We start from the raw sequence: 15,039 nt of genomic DNA, 5'->3' as shown, positions 1-15,039 counted from the left end.
CTTCCGCTTTCAGATCGGTATTTAAACCGCTTTATATAGTAAGTCATATCTTTGTATTTTCTTCACAGGAAGAAGATGAATTTATTGTTCTTTGCAGTTACTTAGGAATTCTGCCACTGATCCTTCAAACATCAAGAGAGTTCACCAGTGCCTTGTGCCTAGACTGGCCGGTCTCCGCGTTTGACCTGATGTCTCAGTGGTGCTCAGAAGTCGTTCTCTTTGCAGAAAAGCACCCAGATCACGTTAATGTATGCTCATTTTATCAGCTGCAGTTTGTGAGATTCCCGGTATATGGGGTACAAGATAAATAACTGGACACAATAGTAGTACCAGCAGAATACCCTTGTAAGACCCAAATAAATTAACCCTAATGTAGCATAAAAAAATTCCATAGTTCAACCCTTAACTGAAAGTGCAAATGTTCTTTGAAAGAAGATTATGTAATATTTACTGTATCCAGATGATAGATTTACTGTGTCTAGGTAGACTGGCAAAAGGTCGACATGACAATGATTGACACACAAATCGCCGACACATTTTTTTTTTAAATTATTTTTCCGGCTTTCCCAACATTTGTTTTGTTTACGCTCCACGTGAACTACGATTGGGAATAGTAACCTGAAGGTATACATTTCTACTGATGATAGTTATTATTATATATTTTTTTATATATATATATATATATATATATATATATATATATATAAAATGTTTTTTGTTAAGAACAACTGGAATAAAAGTAGATGTAAATTACACACTGCAGCAGAACATATATGTGATTGATAAAGCAATTCATTAACAAGTACAAATGTTAGAACAAACTGTCCCTCCTAGATGGGAGTACCATTTTTTTCCCTGGGGACATTAAAGTGTATAAAAGCTTACAGGCGTGTCCCCATACACTATTGTGGCAGTCACAGCAGACATCCCTTCTCTGTACGCCGGGGCCTGTGTGACTTGGCTTGCATCAAGCTTATTTTTTTAATCTTCTTCACTGGATGCGTGTCTTTATTGCAATGCAACAAAACCACTTTATGAGACTACACTGATTAACTTGATATGCGATATGAGTCTGACTACGTAGTGCTACGATGCAGCCGTGGCATTTTACATACAAGTTCCAGTGTGCGACGCATACGGATTCGGACTCAGTCGCACACATACTGTATATACAAGTGTCTCGTATCAAATTAATCAGTGCAGTTTTGTGAGGAGGCTTTGTTGCATCCAGTTGCAACTAAAATGCTTATTCGAGTGAAAGACTTTTTATGGCTGGCTCACTCGCACCAGGCCTCTTGCTGCTAGGTGTACGAGGACAAATCTGTACCATAGATATATCCTACATTACTTACTATACAACCGTTACTAAGATGTTAAACTGAAAAATAAACAATATCGTCCTCTTATGAAATATCTGAAGGATTGTTTTTCTAATATTTGCGCACTAATAATTATTTCTCTGACGTCCTAGTGGATGCTGGGAACTCCGTAAGGACCATGGGGAATAGCGGCTCCGCAGGAGACTGGGCACAAAAGTAAAAGCTTTCTGACTAGCTGGTGTGCACTGGCTCCTCCCCCTATGACCCTCCTCCAAGCCTCAGTTAGATTTTTGTGCCCGGCCGAGAAGGGTGCAATCTAGGTAGCTCTCCAGAGCTGCTTAGAGTAAAAGTTTTAAATAGGTTTTTTATTTTCAGTGAGACCTGCTGGCAACAGGCTCACTGCATCGTGGGACTAAGGGGAGAAGAAGCGAACTCACCTGAATGCAGAGTGGATTGGGCTTCTTGGCTACTGGACATTAGCTCCAGAGGGACGATCACAGGTTCAGCCTGGATGGGTCCCGGAGCCGCGCCGCCGGCCCCCTTACAGAGCCAGAAGAGCGAAGAGGTCCGGAAAAATCGGCGGCAGAAGACGTTCCTGTCTTCAATAAGGTAGCGCACAGCACTGCAGCTGTGCGCCATTGCTCTCAGCACACTTCACACTCCGGTCACTGAGGGTGCAGGGCGCTGGGGGGGAGCGCCCTGAGACGCAATAAAACATGTTTTAAACCTTATATGGCTAAAGAAATGCATCACATATAGCTCCTGGGCTATATGGATGCATTTAACCCCTGCCAGTTTTCCTAAAAAAAGCGGGAGAAAAGGCCGCCGTGAAGGGGGCGGAGCCTATCTCCTCAGCACACAAGCGCCATTTTCCCTCACAGCTCCGCTGGAAGGATGGCTCCCTGTCTCTCCCCTGCAGTCCTGCTACAGAATCAGGGTAAAACAAGAGAGGGGGGGCACTAATTGGCAGTAAATACATATACAGCAGCTATAGAAGGGAGAAACACTTATATAAGGTTATCCCTGCATATATATAGCGCTCTGGTGTGTGCTGGCAAACTCTCCCTCTGTCTCCCCAAAGGGCTCGTGGGGTCCTGTCCTCTATCAGAGCATTCCCTGTGTGTGTGCTGTGTGTCGGTACGATTGTGTCGACATGTATGAGGAGGAAAATGATGTGGAGGCGGAGCAATTGCCTGTAATAGTGATGTCACCCCCTAGGGAGTCGACACCTGACTGGATGGTAGTATGGAAGGAATTACGTGACAGTGTCAGCACTTTGCAAAAAACTGTTGACGACATGAGACAGCCGGCAAATCAGTTAGTGCCTGTCCAGGCGTCTCAAACACCATCAGGGGCTCTAAAGCGCCCGTTACCTCAGATGGTCGACACAGACCCAGACACGGATACTGACTCCAGTGTCGACGGTGACGAGACAAACGTAATGTCCAGTAGGGCCACACGTTACATGATCACGGCAATGAAGGAGGCTTTGAACATTTCTGATACTACAAGTACCACAAAAAGGGGTATTATGTGGGGTGTGAAAAAACTACCCATAGTTTTTCCTGAATCAGATGAATTAAATGAGGTGTGTGACAAAGCGTGGGTTTCCCCCGATAAAAAACTGCTGATTTCTAATAAATTATTGGCATTATACCCTTTCCCGCCAGAGGTTAGGGCGCGTTGGGAAACACCCCCTAGGGTAGATAAGGCGCTCACACGCTTATCAAAACAAGTGGCGTTACCGTCTCCTGATACGGCCGCCCTCAAGGAACCAGCTGATAGAAAGCTGGAAAATATCCTAAAAGGTATATACACACATACTGGTGTTATACTACGACCAGCAATCGCCTCAGCCTGGATGTGCAGCGCTGGAGTGGCTTGGTCGGATTCCCTGACTGAAAATATTGATACCCTGGATAGGGACAGTATATTATTGACTATAGAGCATTTAAAGGATGCATTACTATATATGCGAGATGCACAGAGGGATATTTGCACCCTGGCATCAAGAGTAAGTGCGTTGTCCATTTCTGCCAGAAGAAGTTTATGGACACGACAGTGGTCAGGTGATGCGGATTCCAAACGGCATATGGAAGTTTTGCCGTATAAAGGGGAGGAGTTATTTGGGGTCGGTCTGTCAGACCTGGTGGCCACGGCGACGGCTGGGATATCCACCTTTTTACCCCAGGTCACCTCTCAGCAGAAAAAGACACCGTCTTTTCAAACTCAGTCCTTTCGTCCCCATAAGGGCAAGCGGGCAAAAGGCCACTCATTTCTGCCCCGGGGCAGAGGAAGGGGAAAAAGACTGCAACAGGCAGCCTCTTCCCAGGATCAGAAGCCCTCCCCCGCTTCTGCCAAGTCCTCAGCATGACGCTGGGGCTTTACAAGCGGACTCAGGCACGGTGGGGGCCCGTCTCAAAAATTTCAACGCGCAGTGGGCTCACTCGCAAGTGGACCCCTGGATCCTGCAGATAGTATCGCAGGGGTACAAATTGGAATTCGAGACGTCTCCCCCTCGCCGGTTCCTGAAGTCTGCTCTACCAACGTCTCCCTCCGACAGGGAGGCAGTATTGGAAGCTATTCACAAGCTGTATTCCCAGCAGGTGATAATCAAGGTACCCCTCCTACAACAGGGAAAGGGGTATTATTCCACGCTGTTTGTGGTACCGAAGCCGGACGGCTCGGTGAGACCGATTTTAAATCTGAAATCATTGAACACTTACATAAAAAGGTTCAAATTCAAGATGGAATCACTCAGAGCAGTGATAGCGAACCTGGAAGAAGGGGACTATATGGTGTCTCTGGACATCAAAGATGCCTATCTCCATGTCCCAATCTACCCTTCTCACCAAGGGTACCTCAGGTTTGTGGTACAGAACTGTCATTATCAGTTTCAGACGCTGCCGTTTGGATTGTCCACGGCACCACGGGTCTTTACCAAGGTAATGGCCGAAATGATGATTCTTCTTCGAAGAAAAGGCGTCTTAATTATCCCTTACTTGGACGATCTCCTGATAAGGGCAAGATCCAGGGAACAGTTAGAGGTCGGAGTAGCACTATCTCAGGTGGTGCTACGTCAGCACGGGTGGATTCTAAATATTCCAAAATCGCAGCTGATTCCAACAACACGTCTACTGTTCCTAGGGATGATTCTGGACACAGTCCAGAAAAAGGTGTTTCTCCCGGAGGAGAAGGCCAGGGAGTTATCCGAGCTAGTCAGGAACCTCCTGAAACCAGGACAAGTGTCAGTGCATCAATGCACAAGAGTCCTGGGAAAGATGGTGGCTTCTTACGAAGCAATTCCATTCGGAAGATTCCATGCAAGGACTTTTCAGTGGGATCTGCTGGACAAATGGTCCGGATCGCATCTTCAGATGCATCAGCGGATAACCCTATCTCCAAGGACAAGGGTGTCTCTCCTGTGGTGGTTGCAGAGGGCTCATCTTCTAGAGGGCCGCAGATTCGGCATTCAGGACTGGATTCTGGTGACCACGGATGCCAGCCTGAGAGGCTGGGGAGCAGTCACACAGGGAAGAAATTTCCAGGGCTTGTGGTCAAGCATGGAAACGTCTCTTCACATAAATATCCTGGAACTAAGGGCAATTTACAATGCCCTAAGCCAAGCAAGGCCTCTGCTTCAGGGTCAGTCGGTATTGATCCAATCGGACAACATCACGGCAGTCGCCCACGTAAACTGACAGGGCGGCACAAGAAGCAGGAGGGCAATGGCAGAAGCTGCAAGGATTCTTCGCTGGGCGGAAAATCATGTGATAGCACTGTCAGCAGTGTTCATTCCGGGAGTGGACAACTGGGAAGCAGACTTCCTCAGCAGACACGACCTCCACCCGGGAGAGTGGGGACTTCATCCAGAAGTCTTCCACGTGATTGTAAACCGTTGGGAAAAACCAAAGGTGGACATGATGGCGTCCCGCCTCAACAAAAAACTAGACAGGTATTGCGCCAGGTCAAGGGACCCTCAGGCAATAGCTGTGGACGCTCTGGTAACACCGTGGGTGTACCAGTCAGTGTATGTGTTACCTCCTCTGCCTCTCATACCCAAGGTATTGAGAATTATAAGACGGAGAGGAGTAAGAACTATACTCGTGGCTCCGGATTGGCCAAGAAGGACTTGGTACCCGGAACTTCAAGAGATGCTCACGGAGGACCCGTGGCCTCTACCTCTAAGGAAGGACCTGCTCCAGCAGGGACCTTGTCTGTTCCAAGACTTACCGCGGCTGCGTTTGACGGCATGGAGGTTGAACGCCGGATCCTGAAGGAAAAAGGCATTCCAGATGAAGTCATCCCTACCCTGGTCAAGGCCAGGAAGGATGTAACCGCAAAACATTATCACCGCATTTGGCGAAAATATGTTGCGTGGTGTGAGGCCAAGAAGGCCCCTACAGAGGAATTTCAACTGGGTCGTTTCCTGCATTTCCTGCAAACAGGACTATCTATGGGCCTAAAATTAGGGTCCATTAAGGTTCAAATTTCGGCCCTGTCGATCTTCTTCCAAAAAGAACTGGCTTCAGTGCCTGAAGTTCAGACGTTTGTCAAAGGGGTACTGCATATACAGCCTCCTTTTGTGCCTCCAGTGGCACCTTGGGATCTCAATGTAGTGTTGAGCCTCCTAAAATCACATTGGTTTGAACCACTCACCACTGTGGAATTGAAATATCTCACATGGAAAGTGGTCATGCTGTTAGCCCTGGCTTCAGCCAGGCGTGTCTCAGAATTGGCGGCTTTGTCGTATAAAAGCCCTTACCTAATTTTTCATTCAGACAGGGCAGAACTGAGGACTCGCCCTCAATTTCTCCCTAAGGTGGTTTCAGCATTTCACATGAACCAGCCTATTGTGGTGCCTGCGGCTACTAGGGACTTGGAGGACTCCAAGTTGCTGGACGTAGTCAGGGCCCTGAAAATATATGTTTCCAGGACGGCTGGAGTCAGAAAATCTGACTCGCTGTTTATCCTGTATGCACCCAACAAGCTGGGTGCTCCTGCTTCTAAGCAGACGATTGCTCGTTGGATTTGTAGTACAATTCAGCTTGCACATTCTGTGGCAGGCCTGCCACAGCCAAAATCTGTAAAAGCCCACTCCACAAGGAAAGTGGGCTCATCTTGGGCGGCTGCCCGAGGGGTCTCGGCTTTACAACTTTGCCGAGCAGCTACTTGGTCAGGGGCAAACACGTTTGCTAAATTCTACAAATTTGATACCCTGGCTGAGGAGGACCTGGAGTTCTCTCATTCGGTGCTGCAGAGTCATCCGCACTCTCCCGCCCGTTTGGGAGCTTTGGTATAATCCCCATGGTCCTTACGGAGTTCCCAGCATCCACTAGGACGTCAGAGAAAATAAGAATTTACTTACCGATAATTCTATTTCTCTATCGTCCTAGTGGATGCTGGGGTTCCTGAAAGGACCATGGGGAATAGCGGCTCCGCAGGAGACAGGGCACAAAAGTAAAGCTTTCCGATCAGGTGGTGTGCACTGGCTCCTCCCCCTATGACCCTCCTCCAAGCCAGTTAGATTTTTGTGCCCGGCCGAGAAGGGTGCAATCTAGGTGGCTCTCCTAAAGAGCTGCTTAGAAAAGTTTAGCTTAGGTTTTTTTATTTTACAGTGAGTCCTGCTGGCAACAGGATCACTGCAACGAGGGACTTAGGGGAGAAGAAGTGAACTCACCTGCGTGCAGGATGGATTGGCTTCTTGGCTACTGGACATCAGCTCCAGAGGGACGATCACAGGTACAGCCTGGATGGTCACCGGAGCCTTGCCGCCGGCCCCCTTGCAGATGCTGAAGTAAGAAGAGGTCCAGAATCGGCGGCAGAAGACTCCTCAGTCTTCTAAAGGTAGCGCACAGCACTGCAGCTGTGCGCCATTTTCCTCTCAGCACACTTCACACGGCAGTCACTGAGGGTGCAGGGCGCTGGGAGGGGGGCGCCCTGGGAGGCAAATGAATACCTATTTTGGCTAAAAATACCTCACATATAGCCTCCGGAGGCTATATGGAGATATTTAACCCCTGCCAGAATCCGTTAAGAGCGGGAGACGAGGCCGCCGAAAAAGGGGCGGGGCCTATCTCCTCAGCACACAGCGCCATTTTCCCTCACAGAAAGGCTGGAGGGAAGGCTCCCAGGCTCTCCCCTGCACTGCACTACAGAAACAGGGTTAAAACAGAGAGGGGGGGCACTAATTTGGCGTTAGAAATATATAAAAAAGATGCTATAAGGGAAAACACTTATATAAGGTTGTCCCTATATAATTATAGCGTTTTTGGTGTGTGCTGGTAAACTCTCCCTCTGTCTCTCCAAAGGGCTAGTGGGTCCTGTCCTCTATCAGAGCATTCCCTGTGTGTGTGCTGTGTGTCGGTACGTGTGTGTCGACATGTATGAGGACGATGTTGGTGAGGAGGCGGAGCAATTGCCTGTAATGGTGATGTCACTCTCTAGGGAGTCGACACCGGAATGGATGGCTTATTTAGGGAATTACGTGATAATGTCAACACGCTGCAAGGTCGGTTGACGACGTGAGACGGCCGACAAACAATTAGTACCGGTCCAGACGTCTCAAAAACACCGTCAGGGGTTTTAAAACGCCCGTTTACTTTAGTCGGTCGACACAGACACAGACAGGGACACTGAATCCAGTGTCGACGGTGAATAAACAAACGTATTCCTTATTAGGGCCACACGTTAAAGGCAATGAAGGAGGTGTTACATATTTCTGATACTACAAGTACCACAAAAGAGGGTATTATGTGGGATGTGAAAAAACTACCGTAGTTTTTCCTGAATCAGATAAATTAAATAAAGTGTGTGATGATGCGTGGGTTCCCCCCGATAGAAAATTATGGGCGGTATACCCTTTCCCGCCAGAAGTTAGGGCGCGTTGGGAAACACCCCTTAGGGTGGATAAGGCGCTCACACGCTTATCAAAACAAGTGGCGGTACCGTCTATAGATAGGGCCGTCCTCAAGGACCAGCTGACAGGAGGCTGGAAAATATCATAAAAAGTATATACACACATACTGGTGTTATACTGCGACCAGCGATCGCCTCAGCCTGGATGTGCAGAGCTGGGGTGGCTTGGTCGGATTCCCTGACTAAAAATATTGATACCCTTGACAGGGACAGTATTTTATTGACTATAGAGCATTTAAAGGATGCATTTCTATATATGCGAGATGCACAGAGGGATATTTGCACTCTGGCATAAAGAGTAAATGCGATGTCCATATCTGCCAGAAGATGTTATGGACACGACAGTGGTCAGGTGATGCAGATTCCAAACGGCACAAAGGTGTATTGCCGTATAAAGGAAGAGGAGTTATTTGGGGTCTGTCCATCGGACCTGGTGGCCACGGCAACTGCTGGAAAATCCGCCGTTTTTACCCTAAGTCACATCTCTGCAGAAAAAGACACCGTCTTTTCAGCCTCAGTCCTTTCGTCCCTATAAGATCATATCTGCCCAGGGATAGAGGAAAGGGAAGAAGACTGCAGCAGGCAGCCCATTCCCAGGAACAGAAGCGTTCCACCGCTTCTGACAAGTTCTCAGCATGGCGCTGAGACCGTACAGGACTCCTGGATCCTACAAGTAGTATCCCAGGGGTACAGATTGGAATGTCGAGACGTTTCCCCTTCGCAGGCTCCTGAAGTCTGCTTTACCAAGGTCTCCCTCCGACAAGGAGGCAGTATGGGAAAAAATTCACAAGCTGTATTCCCAGCAGGTGATAATTAAATTACCCCTCCTACTACAAGAAAAGGGGTATTATTCCACACTATATTGTGGTACTGAAGCCAGAAGGCTAGGTGAGACTTATTCTAAAAATTTTTTTGAACACTTACAAAGGTTCAAATCAAGATGGAGTCACTCAGAGCAGTGATAACGAACCAGGAAGAAGGGGACTATATAGTGTCCCGGGACATCAGGGATGCTTACCTCTATGTCCCAAATTTGCCCTTCTCACTAAGGGTACCTCAGGTTCGTGGTGCAGAACTGTCACTATCAGTTACAGACGCTGCCGTTTGGATTGTCCACGGCACCCCGGGTCTTTACCAAGGTAATGGCCGAAATGATGATTCTTCTTCGAAGAAAAGGCGTCTTAATTATCCCTTACTTGGACGATCTCCTGATAAGGGCATAGTCCAGGGAACAGTTGGAGGTCGGAGTAGCACTATCTCGGATACTGCTACAACAGCACGGGTGGATTCTAAATATTCCAAAATCGCAGCTGATCCCGACGACACGTCTGCTGTGCCTAGGGATGATTCTGGACACAGTCCAGAAAAAGGTGTTTCTCCCGGAAGAGAAAGCCAGGGAGTTATCCGAGCTAGTCAGGAACCTCCTAAAAACAGTGCATCATTGCACAAGGGTCCTGGTAAAAATGGTGGCTTCCTACGAAGCAATTCCATTCGGCAGATTTCACGCAAGAACTTTTCAGTGGGATCTGCTGGACAAATGGTCCGGATCGCATCTTCAGATGCATCAGCGGATAACCCTATATCCAAGGACAAGGGTGTCTCTCCTGTGGTGGTTATAGAGTGCTCATCTTCTAGAGGGCCGCAGATTCGGCATTCAGGATTGGATGCTGGTGACCACGGAGCCCAGCCCGAGAGGCTGGGGAGCAGTCACACAAGGAAAAAATTTCCAGGGAGTGTGATCAAGTCTGGAGACTTTTCTCCACATAAATATACTGGAGCTAAGGGTAAATTTATAATGCTCTAAGCTTAGCAAGACCTCTGCTTCAAGGTCAGCCGGTATTGATCCAGTGGGAAAAACATCACGGCAGTCGCCCACGTAAACAGACAGGGCGACACAAGAAGCAGGAGGGCAATGGCAAAAACTGCAAGGACTTTTCGCTGGGCGGAAAATCATGTGATAGCACTGTCAGCAGTGTTTCATCCCGGGAATGGAAACTGGGAAGCAGACTTCCTCAGCAGGCACGACCTCCACCCGGGAGAGTGGAAACTTCATCGGGAAGTTTTTTCCACATGATTGTAAACCGTTGGGAAATACCAAAGGTGGACATGATGGCGTCCCGTCTGAACAAAAAACGGGACAGGTATTGCGCCAGGTCAAGAGACCCTCAGGCAATAGCTGTGGACGTTCTGGTAACACCGTGGGTGTACCAGTCGGTGTATGTGTTCCCTCCTCTGCTTCTCATACCTAAGGTGCTGAGAATTATAAGACGTAGAGGAGTAAGAACTATACTCATGGCTCCGGATTGGCCAAGAAGGACTTGGTACCCGGAACTTTAAGAGATGCTTACAGAGGTCTTATGGCCTCTGCCGCTAAGAAGGGACTTGCTTCAGCAAGTACCATGTCTGTTCCAAGACTTACCGCAGCTGCGTTTGTCGGCATGGCGGTGGAAAGCCGGATCCTAAGGGAAAAAGGCATTCCGGAAGAGGTCATTCCTACCCTGGTCAAAGCCAGAAAGGAGGTGACCGCACAACATTATCACCACATGTGGCGAAAATATGTTGCGTGGTGTGAGGCCAGGAAGGCCCCACAAAGAAATTTCAACTCGGTCGTTTCCTGCATTTCCTGCAAACAGGAGTGTCTATGGGCCTCAAATTGGGGTCCATTAAGGTTCAAATTTCGGCCCTGTCGATTTTCTTCCAGAAAGAATTGGCTTCAGTTCCTGAAGTCCAGAAGTTTGTCAAGGGAGTATTGCATATACAACCCCCTTTTGTGCCTCCAGTGGCACTGTGGGATCTCAACGTAGTTCTGGGATTCCTCAAATCACATTGGTTTAAAACCAGTCAAATCTGTGGATTTGAAGCATCTCACATGAAAAGTGACCATGCTCTTGGCCCTGGCCTGGACCAGGCGAGTGTCAAATTGGTGGTTTTTTCTCAAAAAAGCCCATATCTGTTTGTCCATTCGGACAGGGCAGAGCTGCGGACTCGTCCCCAGTTCTCTCCCTAAGGTGGTGTCAGTGTTTCACCTGAACCAGCTTATTGTGGTGCCTTGCACCTACTAGGGACTTGGAGGACTCCAAGTTGCTAGATGTTGTCAGGGCCCTGAAAATATGTTCCAGGACGGCTGGAGTCAGGAAAACTGACTTGCTGTTATCCTGTATGCACCCAACAAACTGGGTGCTCTTGCTTCTAAGCAGACTATTGCTAGTTGGATGTGTAATACAATTCAGCTTGCACATTCTGTGGCAGGCCTGCCACAGCCAAAATATGTAAATGCCCATTCCACAAGGAAGGTGGGCTCATCTTGGGCGGCTGCCCGAGGGGTCTCGGCTTTACAACTTTGCCGAGCAGCTACTTGGTCAGGGGCAAACACGTTTGCTAAATTCTACAAATTTGATACCCTGGCTAAGGAGGACCTGGAGTTCTCTCATTCGGTGCTGCAGAGTCATCCGCACTCTCCCGCCCGTTTGGGAGCTTTGGTATAATCCCCATGGTCCTTTCAGGAACCCCAGCATCCACTAGGACGATAGAGAAAATAAGAATTTACTTACCGATAATTCTATTTCTCGGAGTCCGTAGTGGATGCTGGGCGCCCATCCCAAGTGCGGATTATCTGCAATACTTGTACATAGTTACAAAAATCGGGTTATTATTGTTGTGAGCCATCTTTTCAGAGGCTCCGCTGTTATCATACTGTTAACTGGGTTTAGATCACAAGTTGTACGGTGTGATTGGTGTGGCTGGTATGAGTCTTACCCGGGATTCAAAATTCCTCCCTTATTGTGTACGCTCGTCCGGGCACAGTACCTAACTGGCTTGGAGGAGGGTCATAGGGGGAGGAGCCAGTGCACACCACCTGATCGGAAAGCTTTACTTTTGTGCCCTGTCTCCTGCGGAGCCGCTATTCCCCATGGTCCTTTCAGGAACCCCAGCATCCACTACGGACTCCGAGAAATAGAATTATCGGTAAGTAAATTCTTATTTTCTCATAGTCCGTAGTGGATGCTGGGCGCCCATCCCAAGTGCGGATTGTCTGCAATACTTGTATATAGTTATTGTTACAAAAATCGGGTTGTTTATTGTTGTGAGCCATCTTTTCAGAGGCTCCTACGTTTATCATACTGTTAACTGGGTTCAGATCACAAGTTGTACGGTGTGATTGGTGTGGCTGGTATGAGTCTTACCCGGGATTCAAGATCCTTCCTTATTATGTACGCTCGTCCGGGCACAGTATCCTAACTGAGGCTTGGAGGAGGGTCATAGGGGGAGGAGCCAGTGCACACCAGCTAGTCAGAAAGCTTTTACTTTTGTGCCCAGTCTCCTGCGGAGCCGCTATTCCCCATGGTCCTTACGGAGTTCCCAGCATCCACTACGGACTATGAGAAATAGAATTATCGGTAAGTAAATTCTTATTTTTTGAATGTTCTGCAGGTCAGTTTATTTAATGATTTTATTTTCCAGGCTTTGCTTATTCAAGAGTCAAAGTGGGACTTACCGCGTCTTCTTCAGTTGCCAGATATCTACAACACCATCTTCCAATATTACCACAGGAAGGCTTGCGGCGTGTGCTCCAAAGTCCCCAAGGATCCAGCACTATGTCTTGTTTGTGGCACTTTTGTTTGCTTAAAGGGCCTTTGCTGCAAGCAGCAGAATTTCTGTGAATGTGTATTGGTAAGAGATTTAGCTGTCATCCTCTTTTATTACGGTGTAATCGCAGTAATCGTTCACCTGTGCTTTTACTACAGGAAGGTATCTACAACTAAACGTAAGTGGTGCTCATTCAGATGTATATCACTAATACTAATTCTTCCTCAAAGCTCCTGCGACCTGCTGAAACAATATTCACTTGGCCATAGTGGCTAAAGCGATGTCACCAAGACCTTGGGATCCCCCAAAGCTGTTGTAGAAGCCTCAGAGGGTTGTGCAGTCCGAAGCATAGCTTTCTTAACATGGAAGCAGCACATCCGTATAAGTGTATCCCAGGGCACTCTTAGTCTTTTGGAATGTGCTATATACAATCTATGAGAAAGAGACCGGGAAAATGGGTAGTCGGAAGGAGCTTTTGGAAGATATCAGTGGCAAAGTCCTTAAGCGCAAAGCAGTGGACAGATTCCTGAATGTTCCATATTTTAGTAATGATTACGAATTTATCTGTCTTCCAAATCGTTAACTTTATCTCGTGAGGCCACAACCCTGACTTATAACTGTTCATAAAAAACTATTGAGTCATTGTGAGATGGAACCACTTTTCCCATTTTGTAATCTAAATAGTCTATACGATCTCCCAAGTCATTGATACTTTGCTGACAGGATTGGAAAGTAGCTCTGATTTTCGCAGCTACTCAGACTTGAAAGAGGAAAAAAGTTGTTCCATAGTCCCAACTATGAGGGGCTTCTCTTCACGAACAGGGTCAGCAGAGTAGGAGGAAGGACTTGACCCAGAAACTTGAGTATGGCTCTTAGTGTGATCACCTTGGGTGCTCAACTTTAATGTGCCAGACACCTGGGGTGAAGGTTTGAAAAAGCTTAACAGGGACACAGATTGGGAGGCTTTCGGTTTTTCCTTGGTCATAGTGCCGGCACAACCAATGCCAGACTCAGATCATAGAACACAGCTGCAGACAGGCCTCATTAACAACTGAGACAAGGTTAATATATAGCATTAGGCCATAAATGAGAGGGAATGTGTTAATTTAAGTGCATGCCATAGTAAAATACACAGCAGAGAGCCAAGTGTCTATTAAATCAACCTACGGTAACACGGATGAGGCACAATCCAGCCAGGAGTCAGAGATCTACCATCATACAGCAAATAGAGCCCAATATCAGGACTTATTTGGGCCTTGAAATACTAAAGTGCCAGAGCCACAGAACAAGTCAGGACAGGAGGAAAGTTCACAAAAGAAGCCCCCAAGGATCAGCAGATCCACTTGTAGTTCTTGGACTGAAACACGTCTTCAGCTACCTCTCTCCAACAGTTATAGCACAGAGCCACTGCTTCCACTTTCCAGAATTCACACCCTGTGTGTGCCAGGCCGAGAGTTCGGGAACCCGAAGCACACAACCGTGGCACACCTGGAACCCTCCGCAATTCTGACAGGACTCAAGGTCCTGCAGCAGGAGCTTGTCAAAGACGTGTCTTCCTGCCTTGCTGTCTAGGCCACACCACACCCGTCACTAATAATAATGGTGATGTGCACATTGATAATCTTGACTGAGGGTTAGCTTTTTAACTGTGGGTTTTATCAGGAAACCCTTCTCAGTAGCTCTAATTGTAGGTGCCCGGAACTGGCTTGTGTGTGTATAAGTAATTTCTGCCTGTCGTTATATAGTATTGTGCCCATTCCAATATATAATGTTTGGAATTGCTGTTTCTGCAAACAAATAATTTATCAAATAATATGTCCAAAAATATTGTACAATGAGAATACTGTTTTTGGTGAATGATGGGATTGTATTTTCCTACTACATGATGTTCATCTCTTTTTCCACAGCATTCCCAGAACTGTGGTGCTGGGACAGGGATTTTCCTGCTAATCAATGCCTCTGTAATAATTATCATTCGGGGCCATCGCTTCTGCCTTTGGGGCTCTGTCTATCTTGATGCTCACGGGGAAGAGGACCGGGAACTCAGGTAATGGCTTCCACATGCTACATACATTTACTGCTGCTATTTACCATGGCAGATTATTTCCTGGACCTGCCCCTGCTAAGTTTTCACATAGAAGCATGTATAGGAAATATGTTGTTGTAGCGTACAGCGTAACCGTTAGTGTGAGACGGGCTAATCGCAACTGCAGCC

General features: G+C 47.5%; 1 protein-coding gene across 1 annotated transcript in view; it reads left to right on the top strand.

The window, feature by feature from the left end:
* UBR3 (ubiquitin protein ligase E3 component n-recognin 3) overlaps positions 1-15,039 on the top strand; it is a 406,648-nt gene that overhangs the window by 383,365 nt on the left and 8,244 nt on the right. Inside the window, exons 36-38 of the mRNA XM_063933505.1 lie at positions 69-248; positions 12,699-12,908; positions 14,732-14,871. Coding sequence (XP_063789575.1) covers positions 69-248; positions 12,699-12,908; positions 14,732-14,871 — 530 coding nt within the window. The remainder of the gene's footprint in view (positions 1-68; positions 249-12,698; positions 12,909-14,731; positions 14,872-15,039) is intronic.

This window comes from Pseudophryne corroboree, chromosome 7 (genome assembly GCF_028390025.1).
Source record: "Pseudophryne corroboree isolate aPseCor3 chromosome 7, aPseCor3.hap2, whole genome shotgun sequence".
Taxonomy (NCBI): Eukaryota; Metazoa; Chordata; class Amphibia; order Anura; family Myobatrachidae; genus Pseudophryne; species Pseudophryne corroboree.
The sequence above is the reverse complement of the archived record's forward strand: the minus strand, read 5'-3'. Positions and strand labels throughout refer to the sequence as shown.